Below are 22366 nucleotides of genomic sequence, written 5' to 3' on the forward strand. Positions count from 1 at the left end.
ATTTTTGATACAATACATTAGATATTCATCTAATTTAGATTCATTCGTGTAAGCTGTAGCAAGCCAGGGGTCATCAAGTGTCTTTGTACTGGGACCAGGAAGATACTAGTGACACCAAATCTTATCATTAAAATATTATTTTTATACCCAGAATCCTACTTCTGAACAATATACTAATGGCTCTAATATGAAAAACCTGTGAAATATGACCAATAAGAGAATCAAACGTGGAACAAATGTGCAAAGCAGCCAGTAAAATGCAATAGAAACAACACATGTAGCATTCAAAACTTTATTTCTACAATGTTTCTCCAGAGCAATATTGATTCATGCAACTTTTTTTCTGGAAAACACAACACACATTTTTTCTTTGCTTTGTCCACTTGAAGAAAGATTTTCATTGTTTCTTCATTCATTTCTGCAGAGTTAATATGTCTCTTTGTGTAACGCTGAACGTGAACCACGAGTTATTGTCTCTTCAGTAAGTTACGTACTGTTTGTCTGCAACATGAGATCCAGCAGATGAGCTATGTAAAAGCGACTGTTGCCTCCATTGTTGACATGTTGACTGTTTTTGACTACACTGAGAATTATATCAAATTGTACAAACTTGTGCTACTTTACAATATTACCACACAATAATTGTCACAACTCTAAAAAGTAGCATAGATACCATCTGCTTTATCATAAGTCTTGTTACATCCATGCCAACTTCAAGTGCACTTTTAAGCAATTGTCTGCACCATTTTCTGCTTCCCAATAACACAAGAACCAAACTATTCAAGAATTAAATTAAATTATTTTGCTACCTTCCTTTAAACAAACAGTAGAAGATTGAACAAATCTCAAAATTTCATAAAAGGTCATAAAAAATTTGGATGTAATTAAAGGCCCAAACAAAGGGATCTTGTGCAGATTTACTGGAGGAACCATCACTGTCTGGTCCAGTGCAGCACTTTCTTTAGACTTTCAATTTCTTTAGTTTTGGAAGATATCAACATGACATTTTCATTTATCTGCAAATCCACAAATTCGCCACATCTCAACTGAGCAATAAACTTGGTATATTAAAGTCAACATGGAATGCTCAACCCATTTGACTTTCATTACGTGATGCATTTTCAACAGTGAAACAGGGTCCGCAATGAGAGAAAAAACGTTGGAGTTGATTGGATCATAAAAAGGTCATGAAATCATTTTAAAATTACAATGAAGAAAATTTGGAGTAATGTGCACTGATACGTCGTGTGGCGTAAGACCAGGAATGTATATTAGCAAAGTAAATATGGTGAATTTTTACGTCAACATGACACAGTGACTGGTATACCTGAGAAATCTCCAAACTATGTCACCAAGACATCTGTTAAAGAGCAACATCTGGAAAGGACTATAATTTAAGAGTATCTAATAAACATCTTGATTTGGAGTGGATTAGTCTAAATTTTAGCCAAATCCTAGTCCAGTTGCAAACAGGAACATCTCAGTGATGATACAAATGAGCAAACACTCAAAATATGACAACTTATCTTTAAAATGAACACATACTGTAGACGTGTCTTACTGTACTTCTTATCAACACACAATGACAGAATGGTTTTTGAACTGTGCTTCTGGGAGCCATCATGATGAAATCGCTCTCATATTTAGCGCTACAACCACCTGCAAAGAGCTTTTTTCAAAGAGACACAGATGAGAGAATGATATGCATCTAGCATTCGAAACATACTAACAGTCCTTCTGGAATAAGGTGACGTGGTTTGGTTTTGTGAGTTTTGACAATGCAAAAGTTTTCTGCGAATGATAATTCCTTACAATGCTACAATATAAAATAAATAACAAAAAGTTCAGGGGTACGGGATAAAATAAATAACACAACACACTTGTCAAGTAACACAAGCTTCCAATTTCATATCCACTGACCATATGGATACACAAGCACAAAAAATACCAACACAGTTCACACTGCTTTCAAAACTGATCTCTACGTAAATTATTTTACACTATTTTATTGGCAAATAAATTAGCTGTTGCACATCTTAAAAACGTCCCTTGTTTTTGAAATCCCTTCCGGAGTTTAATCATTTTTGAGGAAACCTTCATACCACCTTCAACATATTGCTTGCTGTTTTCACAGAAGAGGTTGCTTTCCTAATTCCTAAGACTGATTTATTGTGGAAATAAAGTAGCCAAGACACAATCCGCAGACCTCAGCGATTGTCCTAGACATTTCCTCAGAAACACTCATCAACAGTTTCAACTCCACTGGGATGCTCCTGGAGCACTTGTGCCGAACACCAGCTACATCCTTTTTCTGATGCATTCGCTCCTAAAGGACTTGAGTACTTACTATCCTCACAAGTCCTTACTATCATCTAGTCATCCCAAGTATATGTGCAAGATAGATTAATGTCAGTGGCCTCTACACACATATTTCAATTGGCGTCGTAACTAGGATGCGACCACTGTTGCCGTTGTTGTCTCGGGACACACGCTCATAGCCGCCAGTGGAGGAAGGAGGGCTGTTTGTGGATGTTGAAGAGTAGTGCGCTGTCACCGGCTCCACGACGATACCCCCTTTAGCTACCCCGCAGACTGGCGACAAGCTCTGCTGCTTTAAACGGTCCACCAACTCGTCTTCTTCTGAGAATGAGGAGCTGAGCTCAGCCTGACGGCCATTCATTATCGTGCCGCTGTTGCCGTTGCTGCAGGAGGGATGAGGCATGTTTCCGTTTCCATCAAGCATCCAGCAGTGGTTAAAGTAGCTAAAGACCTCCTTGACTGAGCATCTGCGATCCTGCTCGATGGACAAAAGCCGCCGGAACATGCGAAGCGCATCATCCGTGAAACGCCGCCACTGTGACGGCACGGTGCTCGTCTGTCTCCGCCTTTGCTGCCAGCGCTCAAACTCCTCATAAAAGCCATCGGACGGCAATGCCTTTTCCCAGGGGAAGTTGCCGGTCAGCATGCAGAAAAGAAGCACACCGAAGGCCCAGACATCAGTGCTGTAGTCCACACACAGACCCTCTTGGCGACTGGGGTCGCACAGTTCTGGCGCCGTGTACGGGATGGTTCCGCTGACCCGCTTCACCAGTGAACCAGCACGCCGCGTCATACCAAAGTCTGACAGTTTTACCTTTCGGCACTCTTTGTCAAAGATAAGGACGTTCTCTGGCTTTATGTCACGGTGTACCAGCTTTTTGCAGTGCAGGTAATCCAATGCAATTGCCACCTGGTGCACACAACGTTTGGCCACGCTCTCAGGCAGACCAACCTACGTAGGAGAGAGGAAAGAATGTGAAATTAGATGCTAAACCAAACTTGCCCTGGTGTTACATAATGGACGTTATAAAAATTCACACAGACAGTCAAATCTGAAGCATTAAAAGCCCCCGCAGCAGAAAACCTGATCACAGCAACACGTTTGCAGGGAACATAAAGTCCTCAATAATATCCATGTGACACTAAGAATTGTCAAATGACAACTGTGAATTTCATTTTTAGCTGTGAACATTACAGTCAGAAGACTGTAAAAAGCTTCACAGAGATACAAAGTATTATTAGTACGTTAAGACAAGCATCCCTTAATATTGCTTACACTCAGGGCTAGAACATGCAGTTCACAGCTTAATGTAGCTATTGTGTGCCGTTACCTATTTCAATACAATTTCATAGCAATTTGTAGCTATTTAAGATTGTATGAATTTGTGCTATATGAACAGTGATGCTTAGGAATAAGGGTGAGGTTTTGTATGAGTCACATTGTACACATTTATTTATCAGAAACATTATGCTTATTCAGAAGCAGCATGGCGGTAAATTCTGCAAGTACCATTAAAATGGTTTAAAAACATTTTAATAAATACTATTAATCTCAATTCAAAAACTTTCTTCCATGTATGATTTAAAAAAATTATCAAAGGCACCCTTAGAAAAATGACCATTGTTTTTAGTACAGCAAAATGTATTACCATTTGCTTTTGCATACCATAGTTTTACTACAACATTTCATGGTTAAAATATAGTTAGTGTGATGAGACAATAGTAAACTTGTGGTAACTATGATTTTATAACAAATAAAACCAAGCCCTTGGTGTATCCACCATAAAATAGTTGAGCAGGTGTCAGTAAGAAAGAAAGCTCTTGTTCTCACCTGGGGAGGAATGATGTCGAAGAGATCACCTGCCAGCGCGTGCTCTTGAGCGAAGATGTAGTATTCGTCCGTTTCAAAGAATATGCCAAACATGTTGATGATGAAAGGACAGGGTGACAGGTAGAGTGAGATGCTGTACTCCCGAAGAAAACTCTTCAGCTTGGTAGTTTTTTTCCTCAGGAATTTTAGGGCCATTTTTGTGCCTGAGATGAACGGAGAGATAGAGGTCAACACCGCCTGACATTTAAAACATTATTCTGCTGCGGAGACAGAATTAACAGCCTGCTTGTCAAATCTGAACATGCTGTTGAAATGTCATGACAAGACAATGTTCCAGTCAGGTGACGTATTAATGATGGAACAGCTCTGTTTGGCTAAGAAATTAAAAGAAAGTTCAAGAATATTCAGAACAAATCTTTTTTTCCATTTATTAATAATGTAAAAACTTTTTTGCTCATTGAATTATGAGTTTGTATTACATCTTGTATTAGAGCTTTCTAGTAGCTGTGCAGTTTGGTTTATTACTATTCTGTGCAAGTGTTTCAGAATCTACAAATGTGAGAAGAAAGATTTGAGTTTACAACAGTTCCATTATTTATTGCCATTTTGTGCATTCAGTGCATTTAGAAGAACACAAGGGTATGAATTATGACTGATTTTGCATTTTTGGATGAATTACTACTTTAGAGTGTTTCAGTGAACATTCTGTATTTTGTATCTACAATAACAAGTTGATGAATAATTTATAGTGCAAAATAAAGTGAATAAAAAACATACTATGCTTTATCTATACTGTTTTATACTAATTTAATTATACTTTAATTCTACTTTTTTCACATTTCAATTTTGCATCCTGTTTGTTTCCTTAAAAACCACATTCGACTGGAGGATTCTCTCAGTGACCCACAGTGCACTGTAAATAACAACTAGTAAGATTTACTTAATTTTTTTTTAAATTTGCACAAAGTAAATTTTACTCAAGAAATTGTGTGCAAAACTTGACACAAAAAATAAGTAAAATTTACTTTAAAAAACTGTCAAACTTGTGCAAATTGAAACAAAAAAAATTAGATAAATCCTATAGTTGTATTTGCAGTGTGCTTTCACCTCTCATCTCCTCTCATTGGGACCGCTAATGTAATACCATTGCACCAAGGACACTCACATCTTAAATTTGCAAAAATTCACCACTAAAGTCTGCATCGTGTTAGCAGCATCTGCAAAGCATTCGCAAGGAAATCCAACAGCAAGAGGAACCCCCGCCCCCAGCTTTTTTATTACATAACACAAAAGTCATAGATCACAAAAGCAGCCTGTTCTCTGAGAAAAAGCCATCAAAAGATGCCATCAAAAGGTCAAACTGACAGCGCACCTGCTCAGGCAGATGATGAACAGACTGGGACTGGGGGGAACCCAGTGGGCATTTTAACATTATCATTTACAATTTATTACTAAAAAGGTCGAACTCAACCTAACATTAATTACATCATGTTAATACTGAAAAGTGCCAGATTTTCAGTGTGTAACATTAAAGACACCATGAAATTATTTGAAATGTTATGTTTTTATGGACAAATCAACTTTTATTTGAAATTAACCTATAGCCTTTGGTTGCATTATAGTCGTGAAAACCATAGTGAGTTGCAGATGGTAATATGCTGAATTTCATACAAAACTTCAAGAAGTAATAGTTTAAAACTTTCTGTTAAGAAAAGTGCAACAGAATGCCACTTTTGACTTTAAATTGAATGCATTGAGGTCATTCATTTGGACAATGACAATTTTATAGGCCGCACAACTTCTCATCGATATTTTCCTGACAGAGAAAATGTAAATAAACAAGCTAATAAATACTAAAACATTGAAATGTTTTATTAAACTCTAAAAGAAAACACTGAAAGAAGTACACCTGAAACAGAGTTGAATCACTCATGTTACTTGTAAACAAATTTTGATCCATTTTGAAATGTTGCCAAGTGAAAGCGATTTGAACAAGCTGTAACCTTCCGGTCTCTCTCGTGAAACCATCACGGAAGTGACTTAAACTGCAATTCATCGACTGGCCGCTAGAGACTGGAGACTTTTTTTATAACTCATCAGTTTAACTTATATTCAGCCTTGAAATTCTGCATAATTAAGGGCGTGGCCACTTGAGTGACAAGTGGTTTCAGCAACCAGGCACCTCAGCTCCAACCATGTCTCTTTGCCCATTTTCACGCACTGCTAAGATGGCGACGGCCGGCTTCTTTCACTTTAGGCTTCAAAAAAGCTCCTCAGAAACCTACGGGTGACGTCACGGACACTATGTCCATGTTTTATACAGTCTATGGATTTGAACCAGAAAAATGCAACATTGTAACAATTTAATGCCTCTTTCAGTACAAAGCCAACAGTATACAGGTCTGAAACCACCCTATCATTCAGTTTTGACATCTACTGTCATTTTGACATTCACATTCAATGACACTTAGATAAGTGTTTCCACATGCAGTATATCATGAATCCATCAAAACGACATTTTTTAAAGCAGAATAATCCAATGAAAACTGTTCTCTTCCTCCGCTACTCTACACTACTTCATATTCTGGCTCGTAAACACATTCTTGCTTTGAAAGACACCTCGTAATTTACATGCGATATCTGTCAGGTGCTGGACCAGATATTCTGATGTAAATGTTAGGATGGCATATGAAATGGGTTCTGCTGAGGCAAGCGGGACTGTGATTCCTGGAACTGCCTCCACAGTGCACTGCAGCGCCCATCCTGTGAGGACGGCCGGTACTTCATGTGAATAATAAATGAGGTGTAGAGTAATGGAGATTTGGATGACAGATGGTATGTTTGCATCTCTTTGAAAACGGGGGATGCACGAGCCAAACAGGGGCGGGGAGGTGCACTTTAGGCTGGAGAACACTAATACTCAGAAATCAGATTTTATGGATATACTGGATAAAGCTAAAATATTGTAGCAGAGAAAGAAGTGCATAATGTGATAAACAAAATAATTGATGTTAATGTCCCTTTTGAAACAAAGTTTTTTTTACTACATTTATATCCTAATGATCTTAAATCGAGAGAATATATTTTTATTTCTATGTGTATTTTGCAAGCTAAACGCCTTTCTCCACTTCATTGGAAAAAGCTACAAGCACCAAAAATACAGAGATGGTACTAAATATGTTAATGGAGATAATATTATTAAAGGAAAATATAAAGCTTTTGAAGACGCTTGGAACCCCTTTATATATTTTATAGAAAATGAGAATGAAGACATATTCACTGGGATAATGGAAGTTATGTAAGAATATGTATAATTTGCGTCCTGTAATAGGAGGCCTTTAAGATATGTGGTTTTTCTATATTTTATTATTTTTAATTTTATTATTATTTTTTGTTTGTTTGATGATTGAAATTATGGGAATGCTGTTTGTTATAATTTATTTATATAAGTTATGTTTGTTTAAAAAAAGCAATAAACATATTCAAAAAATATATATACAGTATATACTATATTGTAGCAGAGAGCATGGACCAAATTTCACCTATAGGCTTTCCTAAGTACCAAGTAATGCAATATGTGATGTCAAGCTCCCTGTTTCTCCTGTTAATGATGCTGATTTCCAAAACCGGGGGCACATGATAGTATTAGCTGTTTCACTCTTGTTTTTGCTGTGCTGGATTTGTCATTAATGTACTGTATTGATATATTTATCTTTTTGTATTTACCCCTCAAAGCTTATATGCTCAGACGGGCACATGTTTGTCTGCTGTGACTACATTGCAGATAGGAAGAACATTCAAAGGCAATTCAATCAGAGACAGCAGCTATGAGATGTGCTGCATACTATAAAAGTGTGATGAGATGCATGCAAAGCTGCAATTATACATACTGTATGTTATACTGCCGTTTGGAGTTTGGAAAAGAAACACACCGACCCAACAAACTGGCAAAAGGACACGAGCTACAATAATCCTTTGAAAATATGACAGAGGTCTCAAAAATGATGTATGATTTGGAGTGACGGATAAACACAAACATTCTTTGTCAGTTTAAATGTAAAAACATTGATATGGCCTACAGTGTGTTTCCACTGTAATATGTACATTATATCTTATATGTTTGAAATTAACACTCGCTAACCCATCGTCGGTTTTGGTAGGTTACTTATCACTGCTGTGCTTCTGAAACCTCGTACCCCCATATTTCATGTTTTTTATTTTTGGCCACAAATCATCATTATTAGTAACCCTGGGATTTGAAAATATCTACCCTGCTGAAAAACCTGCATATGCTGCATATTCAAAGCCTTTGAATGTAGTGTCACTCGCAACAAATAATGGCACGCTTTGCATTAAAGCAATAGCGAAAACTCACTATCTGTTTTGGTGAAAGAAATATAATAGTGATAGAGAAAGGGAGGAGATACAGGATGACTGTCCTTTTTGAATATGAAATACAGATTTTAAAATAAATATATTTATATGTGACTTTTTGTATTATAAGTAGCAGAAGAATGGCCAATAACCTAAAAATGTGGTAGCCAATTTTGCTGGTGAGCGAAAAAGTCAATTTCAAACTCTGATCTTATGGTTTTCCATTCTACTCTACCTACCTCTGATCTTGTGGACGACAAGGTCAACCTTGCCGTAGGTGCCTTTGCCGAGCTCCCTGATGACCTCATAGTATTTATTGATGTCCAGCTTCTCCAGGTTCTGGGCCGTGATGAGCTGCAGCTCATCCAGGATGTCAACAGAGGAACGGGACATGTGAGGGGAGGAGCTCATTATTCCAGAAGGGCGGGGCCAGTGACCACAAGGAAAACGTGACGATTAAGAAATCTGAAAGAAGAAAACGGATCAAATGTGTGATTCTTGTATTTAGATAACGTATACAGTATACTTTATATATTTGATATATTCTTATATCATCTGCATCTCACTGATCTTATTCTATTCTGTGGAGCTCTTTTCATGTGTTTAACATTACATGCTGTATCCGAAATGAGAACAAAAGATCAGAGAGCAAAGACCCGGATCAAACCCCTTTTGAAACATTATAATGAACACAGCTCTATAAAGCTATTCTGCACAACAAAACCACCTCCAAAGGTGTCAGAAGACACTCTTTATGTGTTGCATAACAACACTTCACTATTGGTTCAGCAGATGAACTGGAAATCCTAGCTTTGGTAACCTTCATAATACAAACAAACAAACAAAAAAAATAGCTTTGCATGCATTTAACTCCAAAACATCTGTGTGTGTGTGGCAAAACAATGAATGTAGCAGTGCGCAAATGAATTCACGGCAAATAAGAACACTGTCGGGTATTAAGTTTCATTACAGCCAGCTGAAGGAATGCTCAGTGGAGTCTGTGCTAATACAACAGACTGATAATTCTGAATGACTGAATGTATTTCACAGTCCTGATGGCACCTTAGTCCTGCCAGTGCTCATCAATAGAGAAGAACGATGTTAGTACTTCCTGTCCATCCACACCATCTGTGAAGATCTGGAAATGTGCGTGTGTCAGACAGACAGAGGGAGACAGAGAGAGAGAGAGAGAGACAGAGCATAGAGCTTCAGAAAACCTTGTTGTTTGGCTACTCATCAAACACTTTGGACCCCCTTATGTGAACACCGATCTAGCTTCTGAAAGACACACACACACCCTCACATACACAGCAGATGAAAGGGGAAGTGTGTCAGGTAATTAGGAAGTCCTGACATGAGAGGCTACATTAACAAAGCAGCAGACAAGGGCCGTTCAGATGCCAAATATGGTCAGTTTCATACACAAACCAGACAACTATACCAAAGTGACAAGACGAGTGCTGTCTGCTGACATGCTGTATGTCACTGGTTTTGTTCTAACCAGTGTTCAAGCTGTCAGTCTCTCGTGCTATAAAAAAGACAAAAATATGAATATATGCTGTATGGTAGTTAACTGGGACATACCCATAGTGTTTGGGTCGAGGGAATACATGACAACGTTTTTCTCAACTCAGAGGATGAAAGATTATGTTTGTAGCTCTCACTTGTTTAAGTAAGGGATAATGTACAGGCAGCCTGTTGTGGTCACAGATGTTATATTTCGTGATAACAGCCGGCTGCTTGTACACTATCCCGCTTATTACACGGCTGCTTGCCACGTAAGAAAAAACTGGACATGAAATGTGAATTTGAAATATTTTATTAGCTCGTTTTTACTGAATGCAGACCTTCCGCGAGGAAAAGCCGTTTACTTTCAGTTTTAAGGTAGGAAACGACGTTCAAATGTCACGAACAGGCAATTTGGTTCAATCATTTGTAAATATAATGTCATATATGTTATTAAAATACATATTTATAGTTAATTTGTCAAAATAGCCTGTCAAAATGATTCGCTGCATACCGTGTGTTAATAGTTTTGAGCATGTTATCTGGGAATAACGAACCTGCAAATGTCGAGAATGGCCAATCAGAATCAAGCATTCCAACGAGCCGTGTTATAAGCAAGAACAATGTTTTGATTTTGCCAACATAATTATGAGCAGTGGCTGGATGTCTTTGCAGTGGACATACACAGAACAGCCCACACAGTTTCTCCTCTCTTGAGTAAATGTGCCATCGTCTACCACAGCTTGCTTCATGCATCTCTCCGTTACAAATGTGCTGAGCCTGGTGCTTGTGATGACCTCTTCCTTATCTTCTCTTGACTGTTTATTTCTCTGGCTCTCCTCCGCCGACATCTAAGGGGAAAGCAGTTCTGCCGGAGGATGTAATGGTTCTGACTAGCAAAATCTTGCGTTTAGCCATTTAAAGGGGTCATATGGCACGAATATGTGGTTTTCTGTGTCTTTGGTGTGTTATAAGTTGCCCATGCATGTATTAGACACGTAAAATTGCAAAAATGTACGTGTCGAAACAAAAGATGCATTCTATCTAAAAGCGAATGCTCACCCAGACCTGCCTGAAACGCCTCGTGTAACCACACCCCCACAAATCTACGTCAGTTCGTGGTATGATTTGTCTAAGACCGGCCAAATGTATAAGCAAGTAAGGTGGTGTACCTGTCAGTACAATTGCTTTAGAACCAGATGTTCCAAATATGGTAAGAGGCGTTACATTTCCATCACACGCTTGCAGTATTCGTCCAATCACTACGCACTAGTTAACTGGCCAATCATAGCACACCTCGCTTATCAGAGCAATGAGCTTTGTAAAAAATCAGCGCGTTTCAGAGAGGCGGGACAAAGAGGAGATACAAACATGCACAGTATGTGGAAAATACAGCGTTTTTATTACTTTAAATGGTGTATACACATTGCATTACATCTAAAACAAACCATAATATTCCATTTAGCCGTGTCATATGACCCCTTTAAAGGTAATAATCGTTTGAAACAGCTTAATCAATGCTGGATGGACACTTGTAGCCGGCACACTTCACATTCTGACCATAAATACTGCTGTAATTTCTTTTAGAAGTGAGCACTTTATAATATTTAGAGCTAATATTTAAGTACGCTGGAAATAGGCTGAACATCTAGTTTCTATATATAGGGGCTTACGGACCGCAGGAACAATTTCGTAGAACCTTTTTAGAGGAACACTTTAGCTCCTTCTCAGAGGCAGGGTCTGAACCAGCAGGATAGGAACAATCCCAGACATAAGCAGACGCTGATTGGCCGAACTTCTGTTGTTTCGCTGTTTGTTGTGGTTCGACGGACGCGCGTGAATGACATTGCTGTCGACCGGCTTACGTCACTAAATAGTTCCTTTTGCCGGTGCGAATACGATCGGAGAAGTATCCTGAGAGAAAACTTAGTTCACAAACATCAGTCCTCTTTACTCATTCTGGAACTTTGTTCCTGAGCTTATCCGGTCAGAAAGCGTCTTATATAAAGGGTGTGAAAATGTTAAAATAAATGAGTGATAAACACTTAACAATGAATATGGTAGAGTTGTACGGTACTGATTACATTTTTTATAAAGTAATTTGTAACTGTACCGGAATACATTTTTTAAGTAACCCTCCCAACCCTGTCCATGACCTCTACAAGTGTCTGGTAAAACAACAGTTACTTTTGATTGGTATTAAGTAGAACACGTGTCAAATGTGAGATGTTGTTTTATACATCAGCACACATAGCCTAAAGATGCATTTTATTGACACTGAAACTGAAAATAGTCTCAAGACCTTTTGTACTTTCGCAAAACCTTTTGCCATCAGTCTCTGTAATGAAGAGGATTTGTCTCACCCCCAAAACAGAACAAGGAAGGGCTCAAAACAAGATTGAAATGGCCATTAGCGCTACGGTGTGGTCATCAGTGGATAAAGGTGAGATTTATAAGCCTGTCCAATGAGTTTGCAGCACAAATCCCATTACGATCAATCAAAGCACCAACCATGTGTACTAGGAGGCATGCAGGGGAAGTGCACAACATCAACACAGACTCTTATTCATTGTGTTACCCAATCGAAATTGATCAGATTTCCTTACTGAATACAATGTTATTGATAACCCATAGCCAAAAACCTGTTTTTTCCCATTGTTTGAGGATATTGTTTTAGGTAATGTGGTTGATTTAATGCAAATGTCAAAGAAATAAAGGGAGGAGGGCATACAACAGTAAATAGAAGAGGTGGGATGCACAAAGATGCCCTTCGATGTCCATGTCCTGGTCAAAATGCCACCTCAGAAGTGAATGCTAGCGGTTCATTAATTGACCTTTATTTGTTTCCCTAAACTGGCCCGTGAATGCCATTTCATGTATACTGCATATTCCGCTACAGTCCCCTAATACTTAACAATGAACATAAAATGTTGTTCTACCTCTGACTTTTAGTCAGTCTAAAACTGTGCACTTTACAAGCGGATGCTTTACTGTGTTCTGTGACTCTAGTGAGCTTTCTGAGACAGTAGTGAAAGTCCCATAAGCCCTGTTAATGCTGGTCTATTTGTCGGTTCTGTTCGACACAACACTCGCAGGGCTGTGAAGCACATCAAAGCCAGGGCGTTTGACTTGTCTTTGCATTTTGTGTGCACGCTTGGAGGCAGATCAGCAGAGAGACGCACAGCTCGAGCTTCTACCCTCGTCCACAACTCAACCCTCTGGCAAGACCACACAGGCAAATCACTAAGTGAGTAAGATCAAATTGACCCTAATTATAGTTTAATCAATGCATTTGTGTTTGTTACTTCAAATAAAACATATTTCTATAAGTAATATTTGAATACTGCTTTACCAAATCTCATCAATCCGTCCTATCCAAGCAACTGGCTTTATTTTGATCATGTGAGTTACATCAGATTTTCACAATCCAATCGATTTCAAAGCTGTATAGTTTAAGTTTACGTTTTGTTTATGTGACTTTAAGAGTTTGCAAATGCAAATGCAAATGCAAATGCAAATGAGGCATGTGCAATACAAGGTAAAGCCAGTTCTATGCAATGGCGAACTAACACAATTTAACAGTTGCACACATTCTTATTTCGAACACTGTACAATTAAACATCAATGAACATTTTTATTTTACTGAAACACATAATTCTGACATATTTCACTTGAATTATTCCATATCACATACAACATTATACGTATCTGCTCGCTATTAACCCCTACTCACATAAACACTGTTTGCTTTCAAGCTCTCAAGACACATCCTGTCAAGTACACAACACTAACTGTTGTATCATTCAATATAACAGGTACATACATAGTGATTCACCGTGGGTTTGTTTGTGTGCGCATGTGGGTATCTTTGTGACATTTGACTGCATGTAACTGTGACTTATAAATGAAAACCTACATTAATTACATTAATTTCATTTCTTTCTGTCTAACACCTGCCCAGATATGTGTGTGTGTGTGTGTGTGTGTTTGACTGCCTATTGTTCTTCAGTGGATTGCCTCCTCCTATGCAGATTACATAGTGATGGGCTCAGCTGCAATGAGACCTTTGTCAATAACACGTACAGGAATTGCATTCTGCTGTTTGTGTGCATGCATTACACAATGCAATGTACCGTTATAATGCACATAACAAAATATAATGCATATAAAGATTAGAAGTACTCGTTTGTTTAGAGTAAGACATGTAAAGTGCATGTAAATGTGTTATTCTTATTTGCATCAGTGCATGGCAAACGATGAAATACATTATAGCATCAATTTATACATGTGTTTCTTACAATCAAAATGAAATGTTTCCTACCTTTCAAGACGCAAGAGATGCGCAGACCCCCGCTGTCATGCCGATAAATTACCTGGACATCTTGAGCAATAACTGTATTTGTATCTTGCGTTTCTGTTATTTTATTACATAAAATGATTGATTTTTAACCGGTCGCACACCATCATCTAACGCATCCGACTGAGCGACCACTGCAGCCCTGTTGTGTTTTGTCTCTCCGCTGCTGGTGGATGTAGGTAATGACAGCGCTGGCCCAGCCCACCGGACTAATCAACCAATCGGAGAACACACTGCGACTGCATGGGCAAGCCCACTGGGTCATTCGTCCAATCAGAGTACAGAATAAGACAGCGCTGAACTAATCTATCGCCTCAAACACCAATCGGCGAGCAGTGCGGTGGAGCGCTGGATTCAGTACATTTTGTCTCCGTACAGATTTCTCACAGCGTGTCTCGAGTTGGCTCCTGTTGGGGAGCACGAGAGAGGTGCAGGACTGACAAATTAAACGATGGAAAACCGTTGTAGTGTACGGATTTTTTAACATTGTGATTACAGGTCTGAAAACAATGTAAATACGTAAATAAGAAATTAAAACGTTTAAATTCTAAATTAACAATTTGTATAAATTAGAAACTGTATAGTGAATATTCATCCTGTTAAACGCAGATAGGTACTATGATGACGCGTGTCTCTATAGTTTACACCATTCGTTTAATGGCTATATATTTTTTGCATTCTGTTTTTCCAACAAAGATTATCCTGACTGTTACAGTTTATTATTAAAGTAAAAATAAAACAGTCAATCTGTCTGCTAACATGTGGCATTTGCCATATTGAGATTATTATGGATACTCTCTTATCTATATAGTAGGCCTACTTCATTTATGATACTAAAATCCATGATTCCTAAAAACGGTAACAAAATATCACACCATTATTTTCACCAAAATGGGCCAATATAAAATTACAAAAATAAAACACACGATGACCTGCACCACCCTGACATTTAGGAAAAGCGGTCTGTCCTGAGAACTTTCTGGTACCGAAGAACTATCAGAAAATGTGATATTTCTGTTTGGAGCGAAGAATTCACCTAAATAAAAAACAATATCTTGAAATAGATGTTTGAAGCCAATATACAAAATCCTAACACAAAACATTTGTGTAACTAAAAACATTATAGTTACTGAGATAACTACATACCACATTACCAACAACATCTCCTCAACAGCTAGCTCCATGTGTAAACATACGTCTGACCTGTTCCTCTGTTTATTTGATTGATGTAAGTATAGCTTGACACACAAAGATTATGTGTCAAGTGTCATCCACTCCACCTTCTTCATACACACTCTGAACTGATAGGCCTATTAAAGCAAATTACGAGTTTTAGATTACTCAATAAAGAAAGCATACGGTTATCAAAGACAAAGCTTTGACATCTGAAATTAAGCACAGTGTTAGTTTTATTGATTTGTATTGCATGGCCATGAAGGAGATTGCTATAATGGCTTCGACAGAATGATTCTTATTTGTCTTGCAGCACTTAGCTATGTACTTAAATAACAGAAAACAACAAAACCATGACGTTATGGTTTGAAGTATGAAGCATGAAGTCTAGGACCTTCAATCCAACAATATTTACATGCCATTTATGAGTAGATTTACCTGAAAGAACTGATAAAAAAACAGCACAAAAAACTTAATTTAAGTAGAAATGAGTGGAAATGTGATCGAGACTTAAAGTGGACTGATGCTTCTAGACATTGCACAGTGCCAACCAATCTGGAACTGGTGATTTTTTTGGTGTTTTGTGAACAGGCAGATAACAGGGAACAGACTGTGGGAGGTCTGTGGGTGTACTGGCTCACATGAAAGGATGAAGACTGCATGCGTCTCTGTGCACATTCAATCAATACACACATGTAGCTCACATAATATGATATAGTCCATATTGTAGCATAGCTTTGGCTAAATGATGCAGGACTGAGAATGAACAAAAATCAATTCAACTTTTCAGAGGGAAAAATAAAAGTACAGTATACTTGAACTGATAGCTTATTTACGTCAAATGCATGACACTGTTGGATTAACTAAACTGTAAATTGAAAAGTAACTCCACTTCTTCTTCCAGCAGCTTTCACCAACGTATTATAAAATTACTATTTTACCTTAAAGGAGAAAATTATGAAAGCTTTAAACTATGGGTTTGAAACCAACCTACAAATCCACAGCTATGCAGTTTCACATTTACTGAAAGTCTTTTTTATTGTAAGTCTGTTATTATAACTAAGCAACCGATGGGTTCTGTCCTCTGTTTACCCAGATGGTTTTAACAAGCTTTTTCCAGAGACCATGCAGTAGTTTACCATAGAAGAATATTTGTTTCCAATTGTTGGAAATGGCTTTCATTACAATTGCATTATCGATGTGGCCTTTTAGACAGCGCAAATAAATTCCTCCAAAAATCTTTTAATGACCTCCCCAAGGCTCACTGCTCAGAACCTTACCTGCGTAACACCTGTAGCCATGGTGAGTCCGGAGTCACACACCGGCTCGTGCTGTTCGTACAAACAAAACGTGCTTTGGGAGCTCGCTCAACAAATCTCAGGGTTTCAGAGCGCTCGGATAGAGCGTCAGCCCATTGTCAGTTTTCCATTGGGAGATTCTGCTTAGAATGATGCAGCTTGTTAAATCACCTGTAAATGGGAACGTGACATGTCAACGTGCCATGGCTTGAAAAGTCATTGGATTTGCTCTTAAATCAGAGAAGGTCGTCTTGATGGCCTGTAAGTGTGCACTGTGTAGCTGTCACGTGGAGAGCGAGGTGAATGCACCATGACAAGATGGCATTGTTTAAAACACTTCAGAATCAATACGGTATTGTGCGTTTCAAAAAGATCCCAGACCGGTCTTTTATTCTTCATCATCTACAGTACATCTAAACATGCACTTTGAGTTTCCTTAAAGTCACCTTGAAATCAAACCTGACGACTCTTATTTTAACAATGCAATATTGAATGTTTTGATAATTATTTATCAGTGCTTATTGTCTGAATACACGATTCTGATTGGCTGGAAGGTGTGCATTAAAATCATTTAATGCACGGGTAGTTCCAGTCAGTTTGATCAATATTTGAAACTAACTGACAAAAAAAAGTTATTTTCACCCATCTGATCAAAAATGACACTGTAAACATCAATAACAGCTTTAATGGCAAATGACCATGGTATAAGCGGGATAATCCACATCTAGCCGTACATTACAGGATTTTAATGCATAAAGTGGAGGCCAAGAACCATGCAACGCAAAGCCTAATAAAAGGTTTAGCACTTATTTTTCACTATCTTCCAAAGCTCTATAGGAAAAATCCATAGGTTTTTACAAATACGTCATCCCTGCAGCAGTCTGTTTGGTGAAGAAATTACACACATCACTAAATGTTTAGAAAAGAGTCAGGAACCTTAAAGAGGATCCTTTGACTGTCATTTGAATGAATGATTATTAATGTGCTCATCGTGCGAGTCACTGGCTTTGACAGCCCATCCCAGAGCATCCCTGTCACACTAGTGTAACTCACTCCCTTCAAGGTGTCAGGACCAATCTCTCAAAATCCCTAACAGTTTATGACTGCATTCCTGATCTGTGAGACTTTCCATTGTGGCGTGTTCCAGTTTCACTGATCATCACATCTCTCAATGTCGCTCCCTCGTGTTCTCATGGTGAATAGATGCTTATAAAAAGCCGCACTGTGGGTTTCTCACTGCTGTTGTTTCCTGCCAGTGATAGATCTGATGAAGATAAATAATGTTACATAATTGTGCTTGGCAAATAAGCGTTCGCATTGTAGAGGGACACCCTGGGAGGGATTCAGACGGCCAGTATCTCGACTGTTATTTTGGGAGCTGTGATGCTGGCAGTCTGTTATTTGGCGCCCAGCAACAATGGAATCCAACACAGTAAGACGCTGTCTCCTCTCAGGCCCATGGGTTGAGAAACAGTCCCCAGATAACATCTATTCCCAACGGGATCAACCTTCACAACTTAACAGCCAAAGAACAATCAACATTCACAGTAGTGGAGCTACTTCCACTGAAAACAAAAGCCTGATAATAGCTTTGGGTAATAGTGACACCCCACCCATACAGAGCACAGGGGTCATGGCTGGGAAACGGTGCCATTTGTGCCTGAAAATCTGGATTTTTTTCATGTGACACTTTAAAGTGATACTTCACCCAAAAATGAAAATTCTGTCATCATTTACTCTCCTTCGAGTTGTTCCAAATCTGTATGAATTTCTTTGTTCTGATGAACACAGAGAAAGATATTTGGAAGAATGCTTATAATCAAACAGATCTCAACCCCCATTGAGACCCATAGTAGGAAAAATTACTTCATCTTTTTTTTGTTCTGTTGAACACAAAAGAAGACATTTTGAAGAATGTAGGACAGCGAACAGTTCTGGGGCACTTTTGACTACCATTGTTTTTTTCCTACTATGGGAGTCAATGGGGGGCAAAATCTGTCTGGTTATAAGCATTCTTCCAAATATCTTTCTCTGTGTTCAGTAGAACAAAGAAATTTATACAGATTTAGAACAACTCGAGGGTGAAGTATCCCTTTAAGGGATCCCACCTTAAACCTAGAAAGTAGTAATCAACAGCCCTTATGGAAATGAACTATGACTTAACCATGTTGGTTTAATTTCTAGTAAAGCCGTAGTAGCCATACATTTATCATGGTCTTACTATAGTTACCATATAGTACGGTGACTTCCCTGACCTTGGCGCACTTACTTCATATCTTACTTCAGTTGTTAAAGATCTTGGTTTCCACCTTGATAACAGTCTCAAACTAGGAAAGCAAATGAATACAATAGTCAGTACCAGCTTAGCCAAAGTCAACCCTTTCTTGAGCAGGGGAAGTTTGGAAACCGTTATTCACGCTTTTATTTCTACACGACTCGACTATTGTAACTCCTTGTATGCGGGGTTACCTCTTTCCTCCATCTCCCGCCTTCAAATGGTACAAAATGCTGCTGCCCGCCTACTCACGGGTAGCCGCAATCGAGAGCATATAGTATCACACCAATTTTACGCTCATTGCACTGGCTCCCAGTGCGTTACAGAATAAATTACAAAATCCTGTTCTTTGTCTATAAAGCTCTTAACAACTTAGCTCCCAGGTATTTCTCCGATTTACTCACCACCTACAATCCGGATAGGTCACTTAGATCCAAGATGGACTGCTTCTGCGAATACCACAATCTCGCCTGAAACGTAGGGAAGACAGAGCCTTCGCAGTAGCTGGTCCTAAGCTGTGGAACAGCCTGCCATTACCCGTAAGGACTGCCCTAGGCCCTAGCCCAATTCAAATCCAAGTTAAAAACGCATTTCTTTTCTTGTGCTTTTAATTCTTTGTAATGTACATGTGTTTTATGTGTTTTATTTTTTAATTTTTCTTCTTTCTACTCTTGTACAGCACTTCGGTCAACCAAGGTTGAACTGAAATGTGCTATAGAAATAAAGTGAAATTGAATTGAATATAATATATATTTTAATCAGGATAATTGTCATTAAACTATGGTAAAACAGATGAAAGAAACGTTTTTACTGTAGTACAACAAATCTTCATAAAGGAATATCTCCAATATTCAAATAGGGATTTTTTTGTATAATTGTTGATGGCTAAATACAACAAATTTGGACTTCATTATACTTGAATAAATAATACAGTTGATGTAAACCACACAACATATGTGACCCTGGACGACAAAACCTTAAGGGTCAATTTTTCGAAATTGAGGTTTTTACATCATCTGAAAGCTGAAGAAATAAGCTTTCTATTGATATATGGTTTGTTAGGATAGGACACTATTTGGCGGAACAACAACTATTTACAAAGCTGGAATCTGAGGGTGCAAAAAAATCTAAATATTGAGAAAATAGCCTTTGAAGTTGTTAATCTGAGGCACTGTAGCAGACCATCCACTCACAAAAATAAAGTTTTTATACATATACAGTAGGAAATTTATAAAATATCTTCATGGAACATGGTCTTTACTTAATATCCTAATGATTTTTGGCAAAAAGAAAAATCGTTAATTTTTACCCATACCATGTATTTTTGCCGATTACTAAAAATGTTCCTGTGCTACTTGTTTTGTTGTCCAGGGTCACATATATAAAAAATGACCAATTTCTCCTTCAAAACATGTTTTGTGCCAACTGTCTTATTCAAAATGTTTTATGGATTGAAGATAAATGTGAAAATAAGTAATACCAGCCTTAGCTAGCACGTAGCATTGCACTGCACCACATTATTTACAGTCAGTATTGTTGTGCTTTGTGCCAAGATCAATAATGTTTCTGTAACAAAATTTATCACTATGATTTCTTTCCATAAGAAAGCTGAACAGTATTGATCTTGACAAGAGCATTATAAGGGTAAACTTTATGAAATATTGACATTGACTGTAAGAAAAATCTATTTTGTTTCAACCAAAGTTTTTGAAAAAAAGTTCAGTTTTATTGTGTCACAGAACAATGGGATTGAACAAAAACAACTAGAAACAATGACCAAAGCCTATATTTAATGTTAACAATAGTGCACATCAAGTCCTGTACTAGGCTGGCTCGACTGTTGGGGGGGAGAGATGGGTGGTGGGGGGGTTCAATTACATATTCTGGTAGTGTCATGATTCTCGGGTGAGGTGAGACAAGGAGAGAGGACCCAAACGCAGACAGCGGGTAAGGGGTTAAACAAGACTTTTAATAAATAATAAAACACACAAAACAAAAACCCACGAGGGAGTAAAACAACAGTATAATAAGAACAAAGACTAACTACACTAAACAAGACTAAAATAACATCTACAACATATTACACAAGACTAAGCTACATTTAACAGGACAAGACCTCACCCACACGAAACACGACAGTGTACAATGATCCGACACAAGACAGAGAACACAGTGGCATTAAATAAGGGGACAAATCAAAGGGGAACAGGTGTGGGGCATGAACTAATTAACAACCAATAACGAGGGATACAAAAGGGCGGGAACACAGACAAGGACCAGAGAGAGTATCGAAGGCCGAAAGGGTCAAAATGACTCTCTCCACACATAACAAGGGATCCTGCCGTGATTCTGCCACAAGATCAAGAAAGACATGACAAGATGAGGCAGAATCACGTCAGGTAGGGCAGATATATAATAAAAGTTCATTCCATGTGTAATTTTGACATTTGTTTGCGATTAAATTGACAGATCATTTTTTAATAGATTATACAAATAAGTATTTAGCAAGTTTATTTCCTAAAATTAAAACTTTGAAAACTTTCCTGTCCATTGAAATCAAATAAAATATTGATCAAAAAATTATTGGAAAAACTTCACTAAAGGAAAAGTTGAAATGTTGACTGAAGTGAGTTTAAAGCACTTAAATTATAATAATAAACAAAACCAATAAATCATAAAATGACAAAAGCATGGACCAAAATTGCTAAAACTTTAACTAAAAATAACACAAAAAATAAAAGCTAATTTAAAATATTAATAAAACTAAATAAAACTAAAATCACAACTATAATAACTCTGGTATTTAGTAAGTATTTAATAATAAGTATTTCATTTCTAATTATTTTAATTGTCAGATGGATATATTGGGGGCCAAATCTGGGGGGGAATGCCCTCATAGACCCAGCCCTGGTACACATTGATGCAGCTCTAAAAAAAACTACAACACTACTGTATATTTACAATATATTTGTCAAACCGATTTTCATTAGATCAGTATGCCGATACACAATCTAATTTCCCAAGAACAGAGCTCTTTCATGTCACTGAATGGGATGATCAAATCTATGGCATACAGTGTATGAACTGCAATAATAAGACAGCACAGACAAAGGCACCTGAAGGCAGTTCTGTCACATGTGAGGCGAGGAGGTTACTCTTGAAAATGAAATCTGGCAGCACTTCAATCTACAGCTTCTTCCTTGTGCCGAATCCACGGACAGCACAGGAGGGAT

The 22366-nt window shown here is 38.0% G+C and overlaps 1 protein-coding gene across 1 annotated transcript; it reads right to left on the reverse strand.

The window, feature by feature from the left end:
- Nucleotides 1-283: 283 nt before the first annotated feature.
- unm_sa1261 (un-named sa1261) lies at nt 284-14565 on the reverse strand. Its single transcript, XM_057347023.1, has 4 exons — nt 14352-14565; nt 8764-8989; nt 4151-4353; nt 284-3271 (listed from the first exon to the last, which is right to left on the reverse strand). Exons 2-4 carry the CDS (start codon nt 8933-8935, stop codon nt 2420-2422), a joined length of 1227 nt encoding a protein of 408 aa, XP_057203006.1. The 5' UTR covers nt 8936-8989; nt 14352-14565; the 3' UTR covers nt 284-2419.
- Between the last annotated feature and the right edge of the window lie 7801 nt (nt 14566-22366).

The sequence above is a fragment of the Triplophysa rosa genome, linkage group LG11, assembly GCF_024868665.1.
Source record: "Triplophysa rosa linkage group LG11, Trosa_1v2, whole genome shotgun sequence".
In the NCBI taxonomy this organism is placed as follows: Eukaryota; Metazoa; Chordata; class Actinopteri; order Cypriniformes; family Nemacheilidae; genus Triplophysa; species Triplophysa rosa.